The 18610-nt window shown below is 47.1% G+C and overlaps 2 protein-coding genes across 2 annotated transcripts; both read left to right on the forward strand.

The window, feature by feature from the left end:
- The first annotated feature begins 1169 nt into the window (after positions 1 to 1169).
- On the forward strand, positions 1170 to 4298 carry LOC147977781 (uncharacterized). The gene is made up of 6 exons (XM_087516444.1): positions 1170 to 1679; positions 2230 to 2400; positions 2504 to 2595; positions 2700 to 2973; positions 3422 to 3550; positions 3850 to 4298. The coding sequence occupies exons 1-6, from the start codon at positions 1569 to 1571 to the stop codon at positions 4075 to 4077; spliced, it is 1005 nt and encodes a 334-aa protein (XP_087372570.1). The 5' UTR covers positions 1170 to 1568; the 3' UTR covers positions 4078 to 4298.
- Positions 4299 to 9198: 4900 nt separating this feature from the next.
- LOC147977782 (putative E3 ubiquitin-protein ligase SINA-like 6) lies at positions 9199 to 11731 on the forward strand. The gene is made up of 2 exons (XM_087516445.1): positions 9199 to 9302; positions 9785 to 11731. The coding sequence occupies exon 2, from the start codon at positions 10659 to 10661 to the stop codon at positions 11355 to 11357; it is 699 nt and encodes a 232-aa protein (XP_087372571.1). The 5' UTR covers positions 9199 to 9302; positions 9785 to 10658; the 3' UTR covers positions 11358 to 11731.
- The last annotated feature ends 6879 nt before the right edge of the window (positions 11732 to 18610 follow it).

The raw sequence follows: 18610 nt of genomic DNA on the forward strand, positions 1-18610 counted from the left end.
ATGGGAAGGAATTTTGCAAAGCAACATGAGACTTTGAAGTGGCATGGTGCTATATGTCCAAACATAAGAAAGAAACTGGGCAAGAGTGTAGAATTTTCTAGAACTTGTCATGCTGCACCAGCTGGCAAAGGACTGTTTGTAGTAAATGATAGAGGAGTTGATTTCGGTGTGGACACAAGGAAGGAAAATGTGCAGTTGCAGGAGATGGGATTTGTCAGGTATACCTTGTTGTCATGGGGTTTCTGCTCTTAGATATGAAAAGATTCCACTTGAGTCTAGGGTGAACTCATGTTACTCCATTGCAACTTATTGCAAAGCATATGAGCACATTATTATGCCTTGTAAAGATGTCAGTGAGTGGGCAAAGATAAAAGGTAGAAAAATCATACGACCACCACTTCAGAAGAAGAAAGGAAGAAGGGCAAAAAACATAAGACAACAATTAGAAGAGAAGCAAGGAGAAAGAGGAGTGCAAATCACAAGGGCAGGTGCTATCGACAAGGTTGAAGAAGAAGGGCGCTGCCGCCTGCCGCCATCCACAAGCCCAACTTCAAGCCACCAAAGATTTCTGGACAGGTCGGCGACATCGAAGAAGATATCGTGCGCCAACCCGCGACACCTACACTTGCCGGATACGAAGACCGCAGAGACACGAGAGCCAATTGCCACCTCGCAAGCACTGGTTGGAGCGCTGCTGAGATGAAGGAAGGGCAGAGGCAATTTATTCCGACGCGATGCCATCCCCTCCATCGAACAGACGTCCCAAGGACAAACGAGGCCCTACCCTATCTACTAGCCAAATCACTGGGGGGGTCCCACCTCTGCCATCGCCGGAGCGGCAGGCGGAGGCGAGGACCTGCGGCGTTGCCGGCGTAGGAATGGGGCAGTTATTTCAAATCGCCTTGTGCAGTTTGGGTTGGGGGCAAAGTGGTACGTCGCTGGGGTTGCGGAGGGTGCTTTGAGATTGCCGCCAGGGGCCATCGAATACGCTCAATTTCTCAATTTTATATATCAAATTGAATTATTCTTTTGAGAATTGTCAAATTGAATTAAAAGGAAGAAAAAATGTCCAACACATTGTTGGACGTCTTCCCTTCGAGAGAGAACCCCCACCCAGCCCAAGGAGGGACAGCCAAAATTGAAATTCCCGCTCGGACGCAAGAACTCAACAAACCAAATTGAATCGACGGCTCCAGCTCCGTAACCGATTCCCCGCACCGCCACCGCAGCGGCTCGCCGTCGACGGGCCGCGCCCCCTCCCCGTCCTCTCGCCCCGTCTCCCCTCAGTTCAAGAGACCTCACGCCGCGCCTCCCCTCGGTTCAAGCCCCTCGCCGCGTCGACCGGCTCCCCTTCGTGTCCGTGCGCGCCGCACCGACCTCACCGCCGTCGAGCCCGGTGCCTCCGCGCCTGCTCCGAGAACCCTCGGTCGAACACACCTCGGCGAGCGCAGTGCCTCCTGCTCGTCCCCGCGCGGTGCGTCCCCGATCCTGGGCGCACCAGCTCCGAGCAGCATCAACCCCAAGACCCTCTCCTTCACGCGCGTGGTCTTCGAGGAATCGAGGTGCTGATGGGCTCTCAAGGTGATCTGCACGGCGGCGGCGGCGGCCGCCGCAATCAGGGCCACGCTGATGGACCAGAGCCGCTGGACCAATCCTGTCGCCATGATGCGGCCCTGCGCGTATAGCTTCTCTTCCTTCTCTTGTTTAGTTTCTCTGCAATTTTTATGCTGTATGTATCATTCTTCAGTATCTGTATTTTTGCCATTGCCATGTCATTTGGGACTTTGGGTATTCTTGAAATGAACCTGCTGCACACCATTATCTGTGCTGCTGCTGAATGGTTCAGTTCGAGAATGGTGTGGCCACACCATTAGCTGAACCTGATGATGAACACCCTTCTGAACTGAACCTGATGAACTTTGGGAACTGAACCCAAGAGGAGCACAACAGGAAGACGCGGCATTAGGTGTTCAGAATAAGTTGGTTAGCAAGGGGTGCGTTGATGGTGATCTGTGATACCATTGTCTTGTTGTCGGATAATTGCATTGAACCACGCCAGGGTCCAGTTGACCATTCATAATTGTGGGGACTTTCTTTGGTATACGTATTACTTAGTTCAAATCCAACATATCCTTAGTATGTGAATATGAAACCATAACTTGTTTTCTTGCCGGCTGTACTAAGCTTTAAATCTAAGAATCCAATAATCTTTAAGTTGTTCGCTTGCAGATTGCAAATGCTTTTCTTGATGAGGAGATTAAAAACATCAACAACTCACTGGTTGACACGGAAATCAATGTTATAAGCGACAGTGCTGATGCGGGGACATTAATTACCCTTTCCTACATGGCCGTGGCCGTTGCTCCTGACCTCAAAGCCATATTTGCAAGATCAGAAAAGGTACACCTGTAGAGACAACTACTATTGCTTAAAATCGCTTCAATATCACTGTAAATTAGTTAATTTTTAGTTGCTTCAGTGTCTAATTTCGTGAACAATACAGCCTCCTATCAGCGCTGCAAAACTACTTGTCCCCACGGATTACCCAAGGAGTTCTCCTGTGCTTGTTGAGGATGATGAAGATGCGCAGGAGAGGTGAGTTGAAGTAGTTAGTTGATGGTGATCTCTTTAAGCTCCTGTTGGTTACAGTAAAAAATCTGCTGTTTTTTCAGTAACCCAGTGCTATCGACTATCTGCAGGAATGAGTTCAAGGCCATGTCAAACTCGGTCCACAAGCAGTTCAAGCTTGCCCTAGCTGAGCATAGGTCCATCAATGATATTGCAAGGGAATGGGATTCCTGTGTGCGTGCAGCTGTGCTGAAGTTAGCGAAATCTTTTGGCGGAGGCACCTTCACCTCAAGGTATGGCAAATGGGAGAGTGTCTCGTCACTTGGATCGAATGGTGCAGCTGCTAAAGGGGAAGATCATGAGTGTGATAGAGCTGAAACAACAATCTCCGAGAAATCCACAGGAGTAAGTCTATTTGTTCGACTCACTCGTAGTCGATGCTATGTTCCAAACTCTTTATTGATAAATTTTATCTGTTGATGTGAGCGGCAGTCTTCACTATCCGCAGCTCAACACACCTTAGCTCCTTCAATGTGGTCTGTCCGTATAATGAGCGATAACATATGTGTGCCATATGGGAAGATTGGTGATTGTTCTGGGGGATATAGTGTTCTGAACACATTTTAGAGGGAAAAATACACAGCTGACATTCTTAGCCATTAACTTCTGAAGTTTTTAGTCCAAGGGAATCTGTTATATTTTGCTGCATTATTTGTTCAAGCAATTATTTGTTCTGTTTTAGAATTATTTGCTCAGTTTAGGGGTTATTTCCATCCATTTAACTTCATTGATACGCCTGTTTGCTAGGAACTTTTTGCTGTCTCTAGTGACTGACTGTAATTTTGTGGTTCAGAAATCAGAGATAACACCAGCAGATGGCCATTCTAATACCAGAGGTCACGCCTGCTCCACTCCAGCTCTCTTCCCTCCGCTCCAGCCTCAAGCTCACAGAACCACTGCTCTGAGCACTCACAGTTTTAAGGTAATGTCGTTTACACTTCTCATTGTCATGACAGACCAATGAATACAACGTTCTTTTATTTTCCTGAAATGTACTTCAGATTAAAGGATCTGTTAAGTTTCTGAAAGCCTAAACTGTCACGCACCTTCAAGCAGTTCACTACTACGTTTTTATGTTTCTATATGGGGTGGAGTTGCAACTTGCATAAGTGGATTAGTGCTAGCTTATGCATACTTGAGTTGTACACAGGTTAAATGCTTGAATATTTAAACTAAGAAATGAGTCGTTTATTATCTGGCTAATGTGTCTATGCATTGCAGCAATGGTACCTATCTTCAATACAAGGTGATTTAGCTGAGGAATTACAGAAGATGGAGGTGATCTATAATGTGATCATGGAGAGGCAGTCGACGAATGAGAGGGATGATCTGAGTGATCTGTGGCTACTCATCAATGAAGGTGTTAAGAAGTGCAAAGGTATCCTCTTAGAAATTCATGCCTTGGGAGGGTCCTGGGATCAGGAGATCGACCCGAAATTCATCTGGTGATCTCACTAGTAGTTGAACGATGTTGGAACACGAGGATGTACTTGGACTTGGTAGAGCCCACGACATCGGGTTTTTTCTTCGTACAGAGTTGAATTCACACGATGAGGTGTTGTGCTTCTGCAACAATCTGAAACTGTGGCTATGCAACATATTGAAATTCGCATACAAGTGAAGACATTGTTCAGTCGGCAGTGTATATTCAGGATAGGGCTCCTAGCAAATGGTTGTTCATGTATTCATTTTCTTCTGCTTTCAGCAGAACATGTTGAATGTTGATGTCAAAATTCAATCAAGATGTTGAAATACTGGTCATGAGGTCACGATTAATTCAACCGTGTATACATTTCTCCAGCCGTCTGCCATCAAGAATCTCTGTTGCATTGTCAAGTGTGGCCTATCAAGTACTCCCCCCGTAAAGAAATACAAGAGCATTTAGATCACTATTCTAGTGTTCAAAAGGCTCTTATAAATCTTTACAGAGGAAGTACCAACAGTCATATTCATGTATCTGCAATGCAGCGGGATTTTGAACCAAGCTTAGATGAACACTGTACTTGCACATCGGTATAAACAGTCAAGTTGGTGTGGATAGTACGACAATTTTTTTTTAAAAAAAACACCCCATATATTAATTAAGCCAAAGAAAAAAATTCTTACAATCATCCGTTACAGCATACACCATGCAGGGCGGAACAGAATTAAAAAGAATCCCATCGGACCTAGTACTAAAGCTAAACCTAGCAATCTCATGTGCCACCCCATTGGCAGTCCGACTTATCTTTGCAATATTAAAATTTTGGATCATCCTAGATATACTCAGAGCCTCATCCATCAGATCAGCCAGAGGGGACCTGTCAAGCTTCTCATTTGCAAGAAACGAATGTACGAAAACACAGTCAGTCTCTAAAATAATAGATTGATGAAGGGTGATACCTATATAAAGTCCTGCGAGGCAGGCGCGAAGCTCAGCTTCATTCACACTGGTAGACCGATCAATAAAGTCCCACGAAGAAACAATAATATCTCCAAATGAATTACGAGATATGACCCCCACACTGGCTGCATTAGTACTCTCCACAAAACTGACGTCAACATTGATCTTGATATGATCATTAGGGGGAGGAGTCCACACCACATGATCTTTTAACGATGTGTAACCCGCTACAACTCCGCTCACCTTCTCCTTACCTTTGTTGCTAGCGTCCAATTGAGCGGTGTCATGACTAGACGTGAAAGTGGACCAAAAATTGTCCACAAAATGTGCAGAGGCATTAACGGATTCTTTCCCCTTCCCAGGGGCGTACCCATGTTGAGCCACCCGGGTGCACAGGACACCGAGTGCAGGAATTTTTCTTTGTAAATTTAATGCAAACTATAGTGAAGGACACCCCATTCTTAGATGAATATTGTGAGTGATTATATGATGGGACACCGGATCATTTTCTCTCTAGGTCCGCCCCTGCCCCTTCCCAAAAATTAAATTATTTCTCAAATGCCATGCTCGTCAGAAAAGAAACATGATTTGCTCCCTCTGCCACAAACCCAACTGCGCCAGCAAAATCAATAACCAATCTGGTCCCGTGCACTTGAAGAACTCTTCATCAGGAATATTCCACCGCTCTCTCACGGCCATTCGAAGAGCACGAGCTTTAGAACAACTCACCAGAGCATGAAGGATGTCTTCATCTTGAACCCCACAAATAGAACACATACATGAATCAGTCTGATGGTGCTTAACTTTATTCATCTGGACCGCCAAGCTATTGGTAGCAGCTCGCCACGCAAAAATCTTGATTTTTTGAGGTATATTAGCTTTCCATATTATCCCCCAAATCCCTCTTCCCCCCTCTGGTTCGCCACTAGATTGTTTCTGAGGTACGACAAAAATATTTAGCCTAGTGGGTGGTTTGTTGTGCGTTTGTGCAGTTTTAGTAATACTTGCAAGGTTTTGTTTCCCATCCTTATGCTTGCAGCGCGCCAATGGCCACACTCCATGCTCAAACTGCTCGAACGATCTTGGCTATGATTGCGACTTGTGCGTTGAGCATGAGACTGTAACCCACTGCTCTGCCATGGAGCGTGTCCTCCGTGTGGACCTTGTGTGGTTCTTGCGATACAGACAACATTTTTCCTTTACAAAATAAGCTCCAGATGAGCCGGGTTTTAAATTGACAAAGGTATCAACCGACCAAGAATTACAAGAAAACAACAAGCCGCAATGGCCCGAACCGATGGAAGGGAGCTTATTGGAAAGTTTACAACACAACGACCAAGACCAGCACCTAAGAAAGGGAAAGAGAGAACACAATTAGCAAAGACTCTACCCCCCACACTCTGGCACCAAGGAAAGTTAACCAGAAGAAGCAAAGTGAGGATCAACCTAGAGTTACACGTGAAGTCCAGATCCAAGTGACGCCAAACTGAAGGAACACACCACATTATATTCTCAAACAGTGAAGAGGGGCCCTACCCCCTCGCCTTGGTTTGAAAGGCGGCACATTATCGGATTGTAGAGACGCTCACCTAAGAGCTAGAAGGATGTTGGCCTCGATGCCCGTGGCAACACTACTTCAAAACTGCCTATAGGTGAAAGCATATAGTAATATAGGAAAACTTAGTACTGGCATGGGGGACGAGGCACCACCAATATAATGCAACTGATATAACCCACATACTAGTGGTGTTCCGTTACACACGCGCCACTTGCATCACACACTAGGGGTGTGTTTGATATTCTTTTTTAAGAAATGATATTTTTTTCTAACGGTGGCATTTGCGGGATTAAGCACGCTACTAATGACGAGGAACAATAATGGCATGGCTTTCTGGCCACATGACACATATAGTTTTCAGGCCTAGAAAATGTTGTCACGACAATGTTTTTCGCTTTTTCACTTTGCTGCCACGGCAGCCTTTTTTCCCCTGTCGTGGCATCAACTATAATTATATCAGTAATAGATGTTTGCACATTATAATGATATCTCAATATAGAAAGTATGAATGAATCATAAAAAGAGAAGTGAGGCGAAGGGAACTTTAGATAGCTCGGCACGTTTGGAAGAACATTAACACAACAACAATGTAATATATACCCACTAGTACCCCAACACCGTCACTCTGCTTTGACATAGCTAGCGCTCGCTTCAATTGTTGACGAAACTATAATGGCGAATGTTTGCTATCAAGTTGAAGAAGGGCAGGAGGTCATCAACCTATCCCTTTAAGCGAGCCTCTACCTCCTACGGACTAGCCGCGCCGCCATTGAACATCCCTCTAGTGTCGATGGCATCCTGGTTGATGATGTTCACAAACTTCAACTAGATGCATCTGAACTGATCTCTGCAATATCCATCTCGGATTTCATGCATTCTTTTCCCCTAGTTGATGATGTCACCTGATGTAATGGATGTTGTGGCCGGCGATTTCGCCGCACCCACTAGTTAATGGAATGCATGCATGGTGTTCCAGACAAAAAAAAACATCCACTTGCAACGATTCATCCCAAAACAAAGCCAAACCACCACTTATGTTGTCACGGCAAACACCATGAAAACTCTTCATACCTAAACCCGACTTCATCTTCTCAATCTTAGTTGAAACTTGTCTTGTCTCGCAGAGAAAAACCAAGTTTGGAGACAATAAATTTTGCGATGGCCAACACCTCACGAATTGTTTGGTGGTTCCCATCCCTCCCGGCCAGTTCTAGAATAGGAGATTCATTGTTCCTGGCGGCGCCCCTCTTTGGAGCCCACAAAATATTTTGCACCATCACCGTTGTACCCATCCATTTTCGCCTTTTTGCTGCTAGAGCTCGATGTAGGAGGTACATGTTGTTTGTCCTCTTCTCTGCCGTCAGTGAGAGCTAGAAATCCGTTACCAGGAAGAACTTTCTCCATACTCAGGCATTTCCTCGCCCCTTTGCCAAGTTACATCAAAGCAACCACAAGCAGATTCTTATGGGGACTCGTGGCAGAATCCCTAACATCATCATCCACCTCCACCCCCTTACTCGGCATACCACCAAGACCACTACCACCAGCCATGTTCCTAGTATTCCCATGATAATCGAAGCCGGCACGAAGCTTGCTTGGGGCATCAGCATAAAGCGAGTCATCGAACTTCAAACCTTTAGCTTAAAAAAACCACACTCCTTGAACTCATGCCAAATTCTTTCGCAAGCCTTGCAAAACCGAGCAAGTTTCTCATATTGAACAGCGAACACATGCCACTCCTTACAACCATATAATGCTCAATCCTAACACACACACATAATCACTCTTGAGGCCTTGAGTTCCCAGTCAGCCTCACATCAAGCACCTTCCCGGCGTTTTTATCAACTTTTCCATTATTTCTTTGTTGCAATAACCATCGGGGAGCTTATGGATTTGCAACCACATAGGCATAAAACTCATGTGAATCTCTTTCGCCTTGCTGACGCCGTCATATGGGTGTAGAAGAACCCCCCAGTAACGGAATATCCAAGGTCCTTGGTTCATGATCCTCTCCAAATCTCCTAAGTACGGAGCTTGCACCACAAACATATTTGCACCCAACAACCGAAAGCGGACTTCCTGGGATTCCAGGCAGAATATTATGCCCTTATTTGATCTTTGAAACTTAAGCATACTTTGAAATTGCAGTGGTCGATGAAAAGGTGGGATGCGGGAAGAGAAACTTTAGCGCTTGTTGTGGTGTGGTTGAGGCATTTTTCACCATGTGCTTATTGCAACACACATGCATTGTCCTTGTCCTAGTAGTAATATCACTGATATTAATAAGAAAAACCTCCCGCTAAACTCGGTCCATTTTTTTAGGCCAAAGCTAAAACCGAAGAAAAAAGAAATGTATCTGTTGGACAAAAGAGTTGGCAACTCCAAACATTTTTTATGACAAGTTTAGTGACGTGAGAATGCAACTTTAGTTGTCGAGCACGACAACTTCTTTTCGGATGGCAAGTTTTATTTTTTCTGGTATTTTTTTCGGATTGCAACCTTAGTTGTAAAAACATCAGGTCCGGAGTGCCTCGTGCCACTGGATCGTGTGACACTTATCGTTTAGGTAAAAAAAAAAGTTACCATAGCTGCCTAAGGAGAAGACAGATCATTCTCCATCGAGAAACCGCTTGTACAGAAGAGAGCTCGACGGGAACTGGATCCAGAAGCACCGCACGCAGAGCTCGGCGGGAGATCGATCGGCCGATCGTCCATCCATCCATCATGGCCAAGGTGATCACCTCGGACACATTTCTCTCTCCGATCCCCGTCCAGCCTATCTTCCGGCCGCCGCCGCCGGGATTCACCGCGTGCAGAGCTGAATGGGGTTCTTAGGTTGCCCGCTTAGGAGGAGGGCGACGGTGGCCTGATGGAGGTGCGGAAGGGGAGGCGGCGCCGGCACGTCCGCTCTCTCTGGGCGGCGGCGGCGCGGCCGGAGCTTTAGGGTTTAATTTGGGGGAGATTGATTGAAGCGCGTGCTCTCGCATAATTTCCCTGATTCAAAGCGACTTTGCAAATTCTATCGCGAGAATGCTGATTGCCATGGTCTGATTTGTGTTTGCTGACTGAACATTCGGGTGTCCTGTATCAAAATTTGGATATGGACCTCTGAGGAGCCTTCAAATCTCTGAAAGATGGATGATATGCGTACGACTTTCTGCTTCACTGTCTTGCATTGTTACTGAACTTTGCATTTTGCTGGGAGCAATCTGCAGAAGGCTGGCGCTGATAGGAGCGCGGCGGTGGTGAAGGCAGGGAGCTGCTCCAGGAAGAAGGCTAGGGTCGAGCCCGAGGCCAAGGCTGCATCCTTCTCCAAGATCACTGTCACCTTAGACCCCAAGTTGCTGGAGTGCTAGGTTTGTTGCAGCCCATTGGTTGCCCCCCTTTCTCAGGTACTGAACAGAGCCCTGACTTGGCGAACTAGTATTCAGTATTCCCTTGTTGAATTGAATTCTTACTCCATTTTACTAGATTCTGTTCACCCTGCAATTTAGTTTCGTGGGTCGAGTATTTGACACTTTGTATCTTGTATCTTGTATGTTGATGTATAGTTTCTGATACTTCACTTGTAGCAAATCTTGCATCAGTTATGATGTTTTGGTCAGTATGCTGATCGTAGGATTTTTTTTTCCCCTTCATCTCATTTCAGTACAGTTGGTTCAATGTTACTAGGGAAGCTAACAAAATTAAGATGTGCTGCACATATTGGTCCCAACTCATTTCAGTATGTATCGGTCAGTAACTTTGCATTTAGGTACACTAAGTTACCTTTCAGAGCAATGCGGACATATATTTTCTCCTGTGGCTTGTCAATTTCCATTACCAAGAATCTGCATTGCCAATCTTGGCTTATGGCACTATCAACTCTCTGGGTGAGTAAGTGGACCGAGGTTCAACAAACTGTTACTAGCATGAATATCATATGGAGTACATGCTTAGTAACAGAGTCTGAGCCAAAATTTGGAAGGCCATTATCTAGTCAAGGGATACATGAAACATGCGCAAGCATGCTATGCTTTACATCAAAATCACCGTGGATAGTACGGCACAAAGTTGGCAGCACCGGTAATCCAGTGTTATGTTGTGCTTATGCACTCCTGCTGTTTCAGTAACACATTCCTGTTTCTCTCTTTTTGTCTGCAGTGCGCAAATGGCCATATCACATGCTTCGAGTGCTCCTCCGATCTGAACGACAGTTGCGGCTTGTGTTCTGGCCCCGCCAACACCCACTGCAGCGCCTTGGAGCGCATCCTCGGCGGCCTGGCCGTGCCATGCTCGTTCCAGGAGCACGGGTGCACCGAGATGATCCCGTTCACGGAGAAGCTGGCCCATGAAGAGTCCTGCCTCCATGGCCCATGCCACTGTCCCGTCGCTGGCTGCTGCCCCTACCCCGGCCGGTCCCTGCGCGACCACATCAATGCGGAGCACCCTACGATCCAGTACACCCGCATCACAGCCGGCCGCCTCTACCCCCTGAGCATGCACCATGACGAGCCGGCCCGCCTTGTATCCCTTGGCAGCAAGGCAGTCTTTCTTCTTGTGGTTGACCGGAGCATCCCGTCGGGGCTCACATTGTCTGTGATCCACCTCATGAGCGACCCGATCGAGAGGGAGGACTTCAAGTACAAGATCCAAGTGCATACGCAGACGGGCATTCTCTCTCTGTCCGGCGAGACACAGAGTGTCGGTCGACTGAGGGGGCCTTACCAGGCTGGCGCGTCGCTGTTCGTCTCGGACACCATGTGGTCTCCCCCAGATTCTCCAGTGTACCTCGAGCTGAAATGCTAAATCTATACTCAATCTGGTAGTAGAAGAATTCTGAGACTCCATCCTATGTTTGCGCTCTTGTCAGCTGTTTCAATGTGGTTACTAGGAGTACATTATCTCTGTTGTTTGTTGAAGTTGGGTAATTGGATCATAACATATGGATTGGTGCAATGCTAGCTTAATTATTAAGCGAAAGGTAATTCTTGGAGAGTGCAGATTTGTGAGATGTCTGTAGCCCGGCCAAGAGCTGCTACTTCTTTTTTGTCCAACAGTGAGTTTGCAGATTTGTGAGGTTTCTGGTGCCCGGCCAAGAGCTACTACAATTCTTTTGCCCAACTGTATGCTTGCAGCTTTTCTCCATGTATGCATGCATGCACGTATTCTTGAGCTCGATCGATCCGTGAAGCGACAAAATTGAAAGAGTTGCCATTTTTCATGGTAGCACGAATCATATTCAATATAGATATATAGAGTTCCGCTGGAGCTTTTGAGGAGTAGATACTCCCTCCGTCTCATAATGTAAGACGTTTTTTAACACTACACTTATGTTATGGGACGGAGGGAGTAGTAAATAGTGATTGGATCGCATCTGGGCCGTTGGAGCCAAGGGGTGTTGGCAGGACAGACAAGGGGTGTTGGATAACTGAAGAATGTTGACACTACACTTGAACACCGTGTTGCAGTAATGTTGCAAACTACAGTACCTACCTACCATGCTCTGCATCTTGCAAAGTTGTATATTCAGAAAACTCTTTTGCAATGTTACGGCAGTATTATGCACACCAAACCTAGCGAACCCTTGTTAATCTCGTAGTGAATTAGTTTGTCAGGTACTCATTTCCTGATATTGTTATATGAGTTTCAGAGGAGAGAAAGTGCACACACATATTTATTACAGTTAGAATGTGAAATCCCATCCACCAACATCTAAAATGCGAGTCTCAGGACTATACAGAAAGCCAGAGGCACAGAACCACCTTCCCTGGCTCCAAGATAAGGATGATGAAAAATCATATAAACATGTTTGAAACGAGAACCCAAGGCACCTGCAAAAAAAAAAAGAACTAGAACCTGAGGCGACATTCAAGCAGGTAGCAGTGTTGTTCCCACTGAAAACACCGAAAATGATAGTGAGTGTTGTTCTCTGAAACAAAGCTCATTCAGGCGCTCAAAAAACAGCAGGTAGCACCAATCTGACGTTTTTGCTTCATCGGTGTCAGAAATCTTGCCCATAAGAGCATCTCCAATAGATGGTTCAAATTTTGACGGTCCAAAGCCGGAGATGTAAAATATGGACCGCCAAAAAATGCGTTTTGGAGCTTCGAAAAATGCTCAACTCCAACAGATGGTCCAAATCAGAGATGTAAAAGAGCAACTCCAACAAATGATCCAAAATGAAGATGTAAAATCGCCTTGATTGTCTTCTTCAACCTCGGGACGTTGGCCGCCTTCGTCAAATCCGTCGCCATCAAGCTCTCCCCGACCTCCCCGAGCGCGCCATCCTTCCCGTGATGAGCTTCTCTCCCAATCCCCCTATTTTTTCCCTTCGATCGGTGTCGTTTGCCACCGCTCCCGTGCTCGTCCGTGGTCGCCATGGCCGGAGCCTAAGCTCCCCTGCACGTGCTCCTTTGCCGGCCAGCAGCGACGGAGGCGGGCAGCAGCCGACGCGAACACCACGAGCAGCGGCACAGGCACGCTGCACGGGCCAGCAGCGACGGCAGCTCGGCTGGACAGGGTCAGTGCGGGGCGGCGGTGGGGCCGGGAGGCGGTGGCAACGGGGCGGGCCAGCGAGCAGCGGCGGGCGGCGGCCTAAGGACCTAGCGGAGGCCTACACGGGCAGCCGGACCGCCGGAGGCGCCGAATCCCACCGCGGCTGCCTCCCGATTCAGCGGCGCCAGGGCGGCTGCGAGACGGCTTCCGGCGAGGGAGGCGACGGGGGCGAGGGCGGCGGAGGGCGGTGGCGGTGGCGGCGACGGCGGCGGGGATTTGGGCAGTGGCGGCGACGGATTCCGGCAGACTGGTGTTCGGGCGGGCGGACGGGCGCGGCTGTGAAATGACATGAAGGGCGGTTGGGCGTTGGCGGGCGGTCGCCGAATTTGGACCAGTTGTATCTCGTGATGCAAATTTGCATCGCGAGGTGTTGTATTTTACATCACCAGGAGGCCACGGTCCAATTTTTTTTACATATGGACCGTCTGTTGAAGCAACGTTTTTTGTTGGGGAACGTAGCAGAATTTTAAAATTTTCTACGCATCACCGAGATCAATCTACGAAGTCATCTAGCAACGAGGGAGAGAAGAGTGCATCTACATACCCTTGTAGATCGCGCGCGGAAGCGTTCAAGAGAACTGGGTTGATGGAGTCATACTCGACGTGATTCAAATCACCAATGACCAAGTGCCGAACGGACAGCACCTCCGCGTTCAACACACGTACGGTTGGGAAGGCGTCTCCTCCAACTTGATCCAGCAAGGGGGAAGGAGAGGTTGATGAAGATCCAGCAGCACGACGGCGTGGTGGTGGAAGCAACTAATCTCGGCAGGGCTTCGCCAAGCGTAGGGAGACGGAGGAGTGTCACGGGAGGGAGAGGGAGAGGCCAGGGGCTTGGGTGCGGCTGCCCTCCCTCCCCCCCCCCCACTATATATAGGGTGCCTAGGGGGGCGCCGGCCCTAGGAGATCCAATCTCCTAGGGGGGCGGCGGCCAAGGGGGTGCCTTGCCCCCCAAGGCAAGGGTGGCGCCCCCCACCCCTAGGGTTTCCAACCCTAGGCGCAGGAGGAGGCCCAAGAGGGGTGCACCAGCCCACTAGGGGCTGGTTCCCCTCCCACTTCAGCCCATGGGCCCTCCGGGATAGGTGGCCCCACCCGGTGGACCCCCGGGACCCTCCGGTGGTCCCGGTACAATACCGGTGACCCCCGAAACCTTCCCGATGGCCGAAACTGGACTTCCTATATATAAATCTTTACCTCCGGACCATTCCGGAACTCCTCGTGACGTCTGGGATCTCATCCGGGACTCCGAACAACTTTCAGGTTACCGTATGCTAATATCTCCACAACCCTAGTGTCACCGAACCTTAAGTGTGTAGACCCTGCGGGTTCGGAAGACATGCAGACATGACCGAGAAGCCTCTCCAGTCAATAACCAACAGCGGGGTCTGGATACCCATGTTGGCTCCCACATGCTCCACGATAATCTCATCGGATGAACCACGATGTCGAGAATTCAATCAATCCGTATACAATTCCCTTTGTCAATCAGTACGTTACTTGCCCGAGACTCGATCGTCGGTATCCCAATACCTCGTTCAATCTCATTACCAGCAAGTCACTTTAGTCGTACCGTAATGCATGATCCCGTGATCAACCACTTGATCACATTGAGCTCATTATGATGATGCATTACCGAGTGGGCCCAGAGATACCTCTCCGTCATACGGAGTGACAAATCCCAGTCTCGATTCGTGCCAACCCAACAGACACTTTCGGAGATACCTGTAATGTACCTTTATAGTCACCCAGTTACGTTGTGACGTTTGGCACACCCAAGGCACTCCTACGGTATCCGGAAGTTGCACAATCTCATGGTCTAAGGAAATGATACTTGACATTCAGAAAAGCTACAGCAAACGAACTACACGATCTTTGAGCTATGCTTAGGATTGGGTCTTGTCCATCACATCATTCTCCTAATGATGTGATACCGTTATCAATGACATCCAATATCCATAGTCAGGAAACCATGACTATCTTTTGATCAACGAGCTAGTCAACTAGAGGCTCACTAGGGACGTGTTGTGGTCTATGTATTCACACATGTATTACGATTTCCGGATAACACAATTATAGCATGAACAATAGACAATTATCATGAACAAAGAAATATAATAATAACCATTTTATTATTGCCTCTAGGGCATATTTCCAACAGTCTCCCACTTGCACTAGAGTCAATAGTCTAGTTAGATTGTGATGAATCGAACACCCATGCAGTTCTGGTGTTGATCATGTTTTGCTCTAGGGAGAGGTTTAGTCAACGGATCTGCTACATTCAGGTCTGTATGTACTTTACAAATATCTATGTCTCCATTTTGAACACTTTCACGAATGGAGTTGAAGCGACGCTTGATATGCCTGGTCTTCCTGTGAAACCTGGGCTACTTGGCAAGGGCAATAGCTCCAGTGTTGTCACAGAAGAGAATCATCGGGCCCGACGCATTGGGTATGACTCATAGGTCGGTAATGAACTCCTTCACCCAGACTGCTTCTTGTGCTGCCTCTGAGGCTGCCATGTACTCCGCTTCACATGTAGATCCCGCCACAACGCTTTGCTTGCAACTGCACCAGCTTACTGCCCCATCATTCAAAATATACACGTATCCGGTTTGTGACTTAGAGTCATCCAGATCTGTGTCGAAGCTAGCATCGACGTAACCCTTTACGACGAGCTCTTCGTCACCTCCATAAACGAGAAACATATCCTTAGTCCTTTTCAGGTACTTCAGGACATTCTTGACCGCTGTCCAGTGTTCCATGCCGGGATTACTTTGGTACCTTCCTACCAAACTTACGGCAAGGTTTACATCAGGTCTGGTACACAACATAGCATACATGATAGACCCTATGGTCGAGGCATAGGGGACGACACTCATCTTTTCTCTATCTTCTGCCGTGGTCGGGCATTGAGCCGTGCTCAATCTCGTACCTTGCAATACAGGCAAGAACCCCTTCTTTGACTGATCCATTTTGAACTTCTTCAATATCTTGTCAAGGTACGTACTCTGTGAAAGACCAATGAGGCGTCTCGATCTATCTCTATAAATCTTTATGCCTAATATATAAGCAGCTTCTCCAAGGTCCTTCATTGAAAAACACTTGTTCAAGTAGGCCTTTATGCTTTCCAAGAATTCTATATCATTTCCCATCAACAGTATGTCATCCACATACAATATGAGAAATGCTACAGAGCTCCCACTCACTTTCTTGTAAATGCAGGCTTCTCCATAAGTCTGCATAAACCCAAACGCTTTGATCATCTCATCAAAATGAATGTTCCAACTCCAAGATGCTTGCACCAGCCCATAAATCGAGCGTTGGAGCTTGCACACTTTGTCAGCATTCTTAGGATCGACAAAACCTTCCGGCTGCATCATATACAATTCTTCCTTAAGGAAACCATTAAGGAATGTCGTTTTGACGTCCATTTGTCATATCTCATAATCATAGAATGCGGCAATTGCTAACATGATTCGGACGGACTTCAGCTTCGCTACGGGTGAGAAAGTCTGATCGTAGTCAACCCCTTGAACTTGTCGATAACCCTTAGCGACAAGCCGAGCTTTATAGATGGTCGCATTTCCATCCGCGTCTGTCTTCTTCTTAAAGATCCATTTATTTTCTATGGCTCGCCGATCAACGGGCAAGTCATTCAAAGTCCATACTTCGTTTTCATACATGGATCCTATCTCGGATTTCATGGCTTCCAGCCATTTGTCGGAATCCGGACCCGCCATCGCTTCTTCATAGTTCGAAGGTTCACCGTTGTCTAACAACATGATTTCCAAGACAGGGTTGCCGTACCACTCTAGTGCGGAACGTGTCCTTGTGGACCTACGAAGTTTAGTAGCAACTTGATCTGAAGTTTCATGATCATCATCATCAACTTCCTCTCTAGTCGGTGCAGGCACCTCAGGAACATTTTCTTGAGCTGCGCCACTTACCGGTTCAAGAGGTAATACTTCATCAAGTTATACTTTCCTCCCACTTATTTCTTTCGAGAGAAACTCTTTCTCTAGAAAGGACCCATTCTTGGCAACAAAGATCTTGCCTTCGGATCTGAGGTAGAAGGTATACCCAACAGTTTCTTTAGGGTATCCTATGAAGACGCATTTTTCCGATTTGCGTTCGAGCTTTTCAGGTTGAAGTTTCATGACATACGCATCACATCCCCAAAGTTTTAGAAACGACAGCTTAAGTTTCTTCCCAAACCATAATTCAGACGGTGTCGTCTCAACGGATTTCGACTGAGCCCTATCTAAAGTGAATGCGGCAGTCTCTAAAGCATAGCCCCAAAATGACAGTGGTAGATCGGTAAGAGACATCATAGATCGCACCACATCCAATAGAGTGCGATTACAACGTTCGGACACACCATTACGCTGAGGTGTTCCAGGCGGCGTGAGTTGTGAAACTATTCCACATTTTCTTAAGTGTGTGCCAAATTCGTGACTCAAGTATTCTCCCCCACGATCTGATCGCAAGAACTTGATTTTCCTGTCACGTTGATTCTCAACCTCACTCTGAAATTCCTTGAACTTTTCAAAGGTCTCAGACTTGTGTTTCATTAAGTAGACATACCCATATCTACTCAAGTCATCAGTGAGGGTGAGAACATAACGATAGCCACCGCGAGCCTCAACACTCATTGGACCGCACACATCAATATGTATGATTTCCAATAAGTTGGTTGGTTACTCCATTGTTCCTAAGAACGGAGTCTTGGTCATTTTACCCATGAGGCATGGTTCGCACGTGTCAAATGATTCGTAATCAAGAGACTCTAAAAGTCCATCTGCATGGAGCTTCTTCATGCGTTTGACACCTATGTGACCAAGGCGGCAGTGCCACAAGTATGTGGGACTATCATTATCAACCTTACATCTTTTGGTACTCACACTATGAATATGTGTAGCATTACGCTCGAGATTCATTAAGAATAAACCATTCATCATCGGAGCATGACCATAAAACATATCTCTCATATAAATAGAACAACCATTATTCTCGAATTTAAATGAGTAGCCATCTCGAATTAAACGAGATCCTGATACAATGTTCATGCTCAAAGCTGGCACTAAATAACAATTATTGAGGTTTAAAACTAATCCCGTAGGTAAATGTAGAGGTAGCGTGCCGACGGCGATCACATCGACCTTGGAACCATTCCCGACGCGCATCGTCACCTCGTCCTTCGCCAGTCTCCGCTTATTCCGCAGCTCCTGCTTTGAGTTACAAATGTGAGCAACCGCACCGGTATCAAATACCCAGGAGCTACAACGAGTACTGGTAAGGTACACATCAATTACATGTATATCACATATACCTTTCGTGTTGCCGGCCTTCTTGTCCGCTAAGTATTTGGGGCAGTTCCGCTTCCAGTGACCACTTCCCTTGCAATAAAAACACTCAGTCTCGGGCTTGGGTCCATTCTTTGGCTTCTTTCCGGCAGCTTGCTTACCGGGCGCGGCAACTGCCTTGCCGTCCTTCTTGAAGTTCTT

The sequence above is a fragment of the Triticum urartu genome, chromosome 3A (genome assembly GCF_056163025.1).
Source record: "Triticum urartu cultivar PI428250 chromosome 3A, HENAU_Tu73, whole genome shotgun sequence".
NCBI lineage: Eukaryota > Viridiplantae > Streptophyta > Magnoliopsida > Poales > Poaceae > Triticum > Triticum urartu.

What these genes read in the sequence shown, in the direction of transcription:
- LOC147977781 (XM_087516444.1), top strand. Translation starts at nt 1,569, where the DNA reads ATGGGCTCTCAAGGTGATCTGCACGGCGGCGGCGGCGGCCGCCGCAAT. An exon ending in GCCATGATGCGGCCCTGCGC is followed by an intron (nt 1,680 to 2,229) that starts GTATAGCTTCTC and finishes GTTCGCTTGCAG; the next exon opens with ATTGCAAATGCTTTTCTTGA. An exon ending in TATTTGCAAGATCAGAAAAG is followed by an intron (nt 2,401 to 2,503) that starts GTACACCTGTAG and finishes TGAACAATACAG; the next exon opens with CCTCCTATCAGCGCTGCAAA.
- LOC147977782 (XM_087516445.1), top strand. Translation starts at nt 10,659, where the DNA reads ATGCACTCCTGCTGTTTCAGTAACACATTCCTGTTTCTCTCTTTTTGT.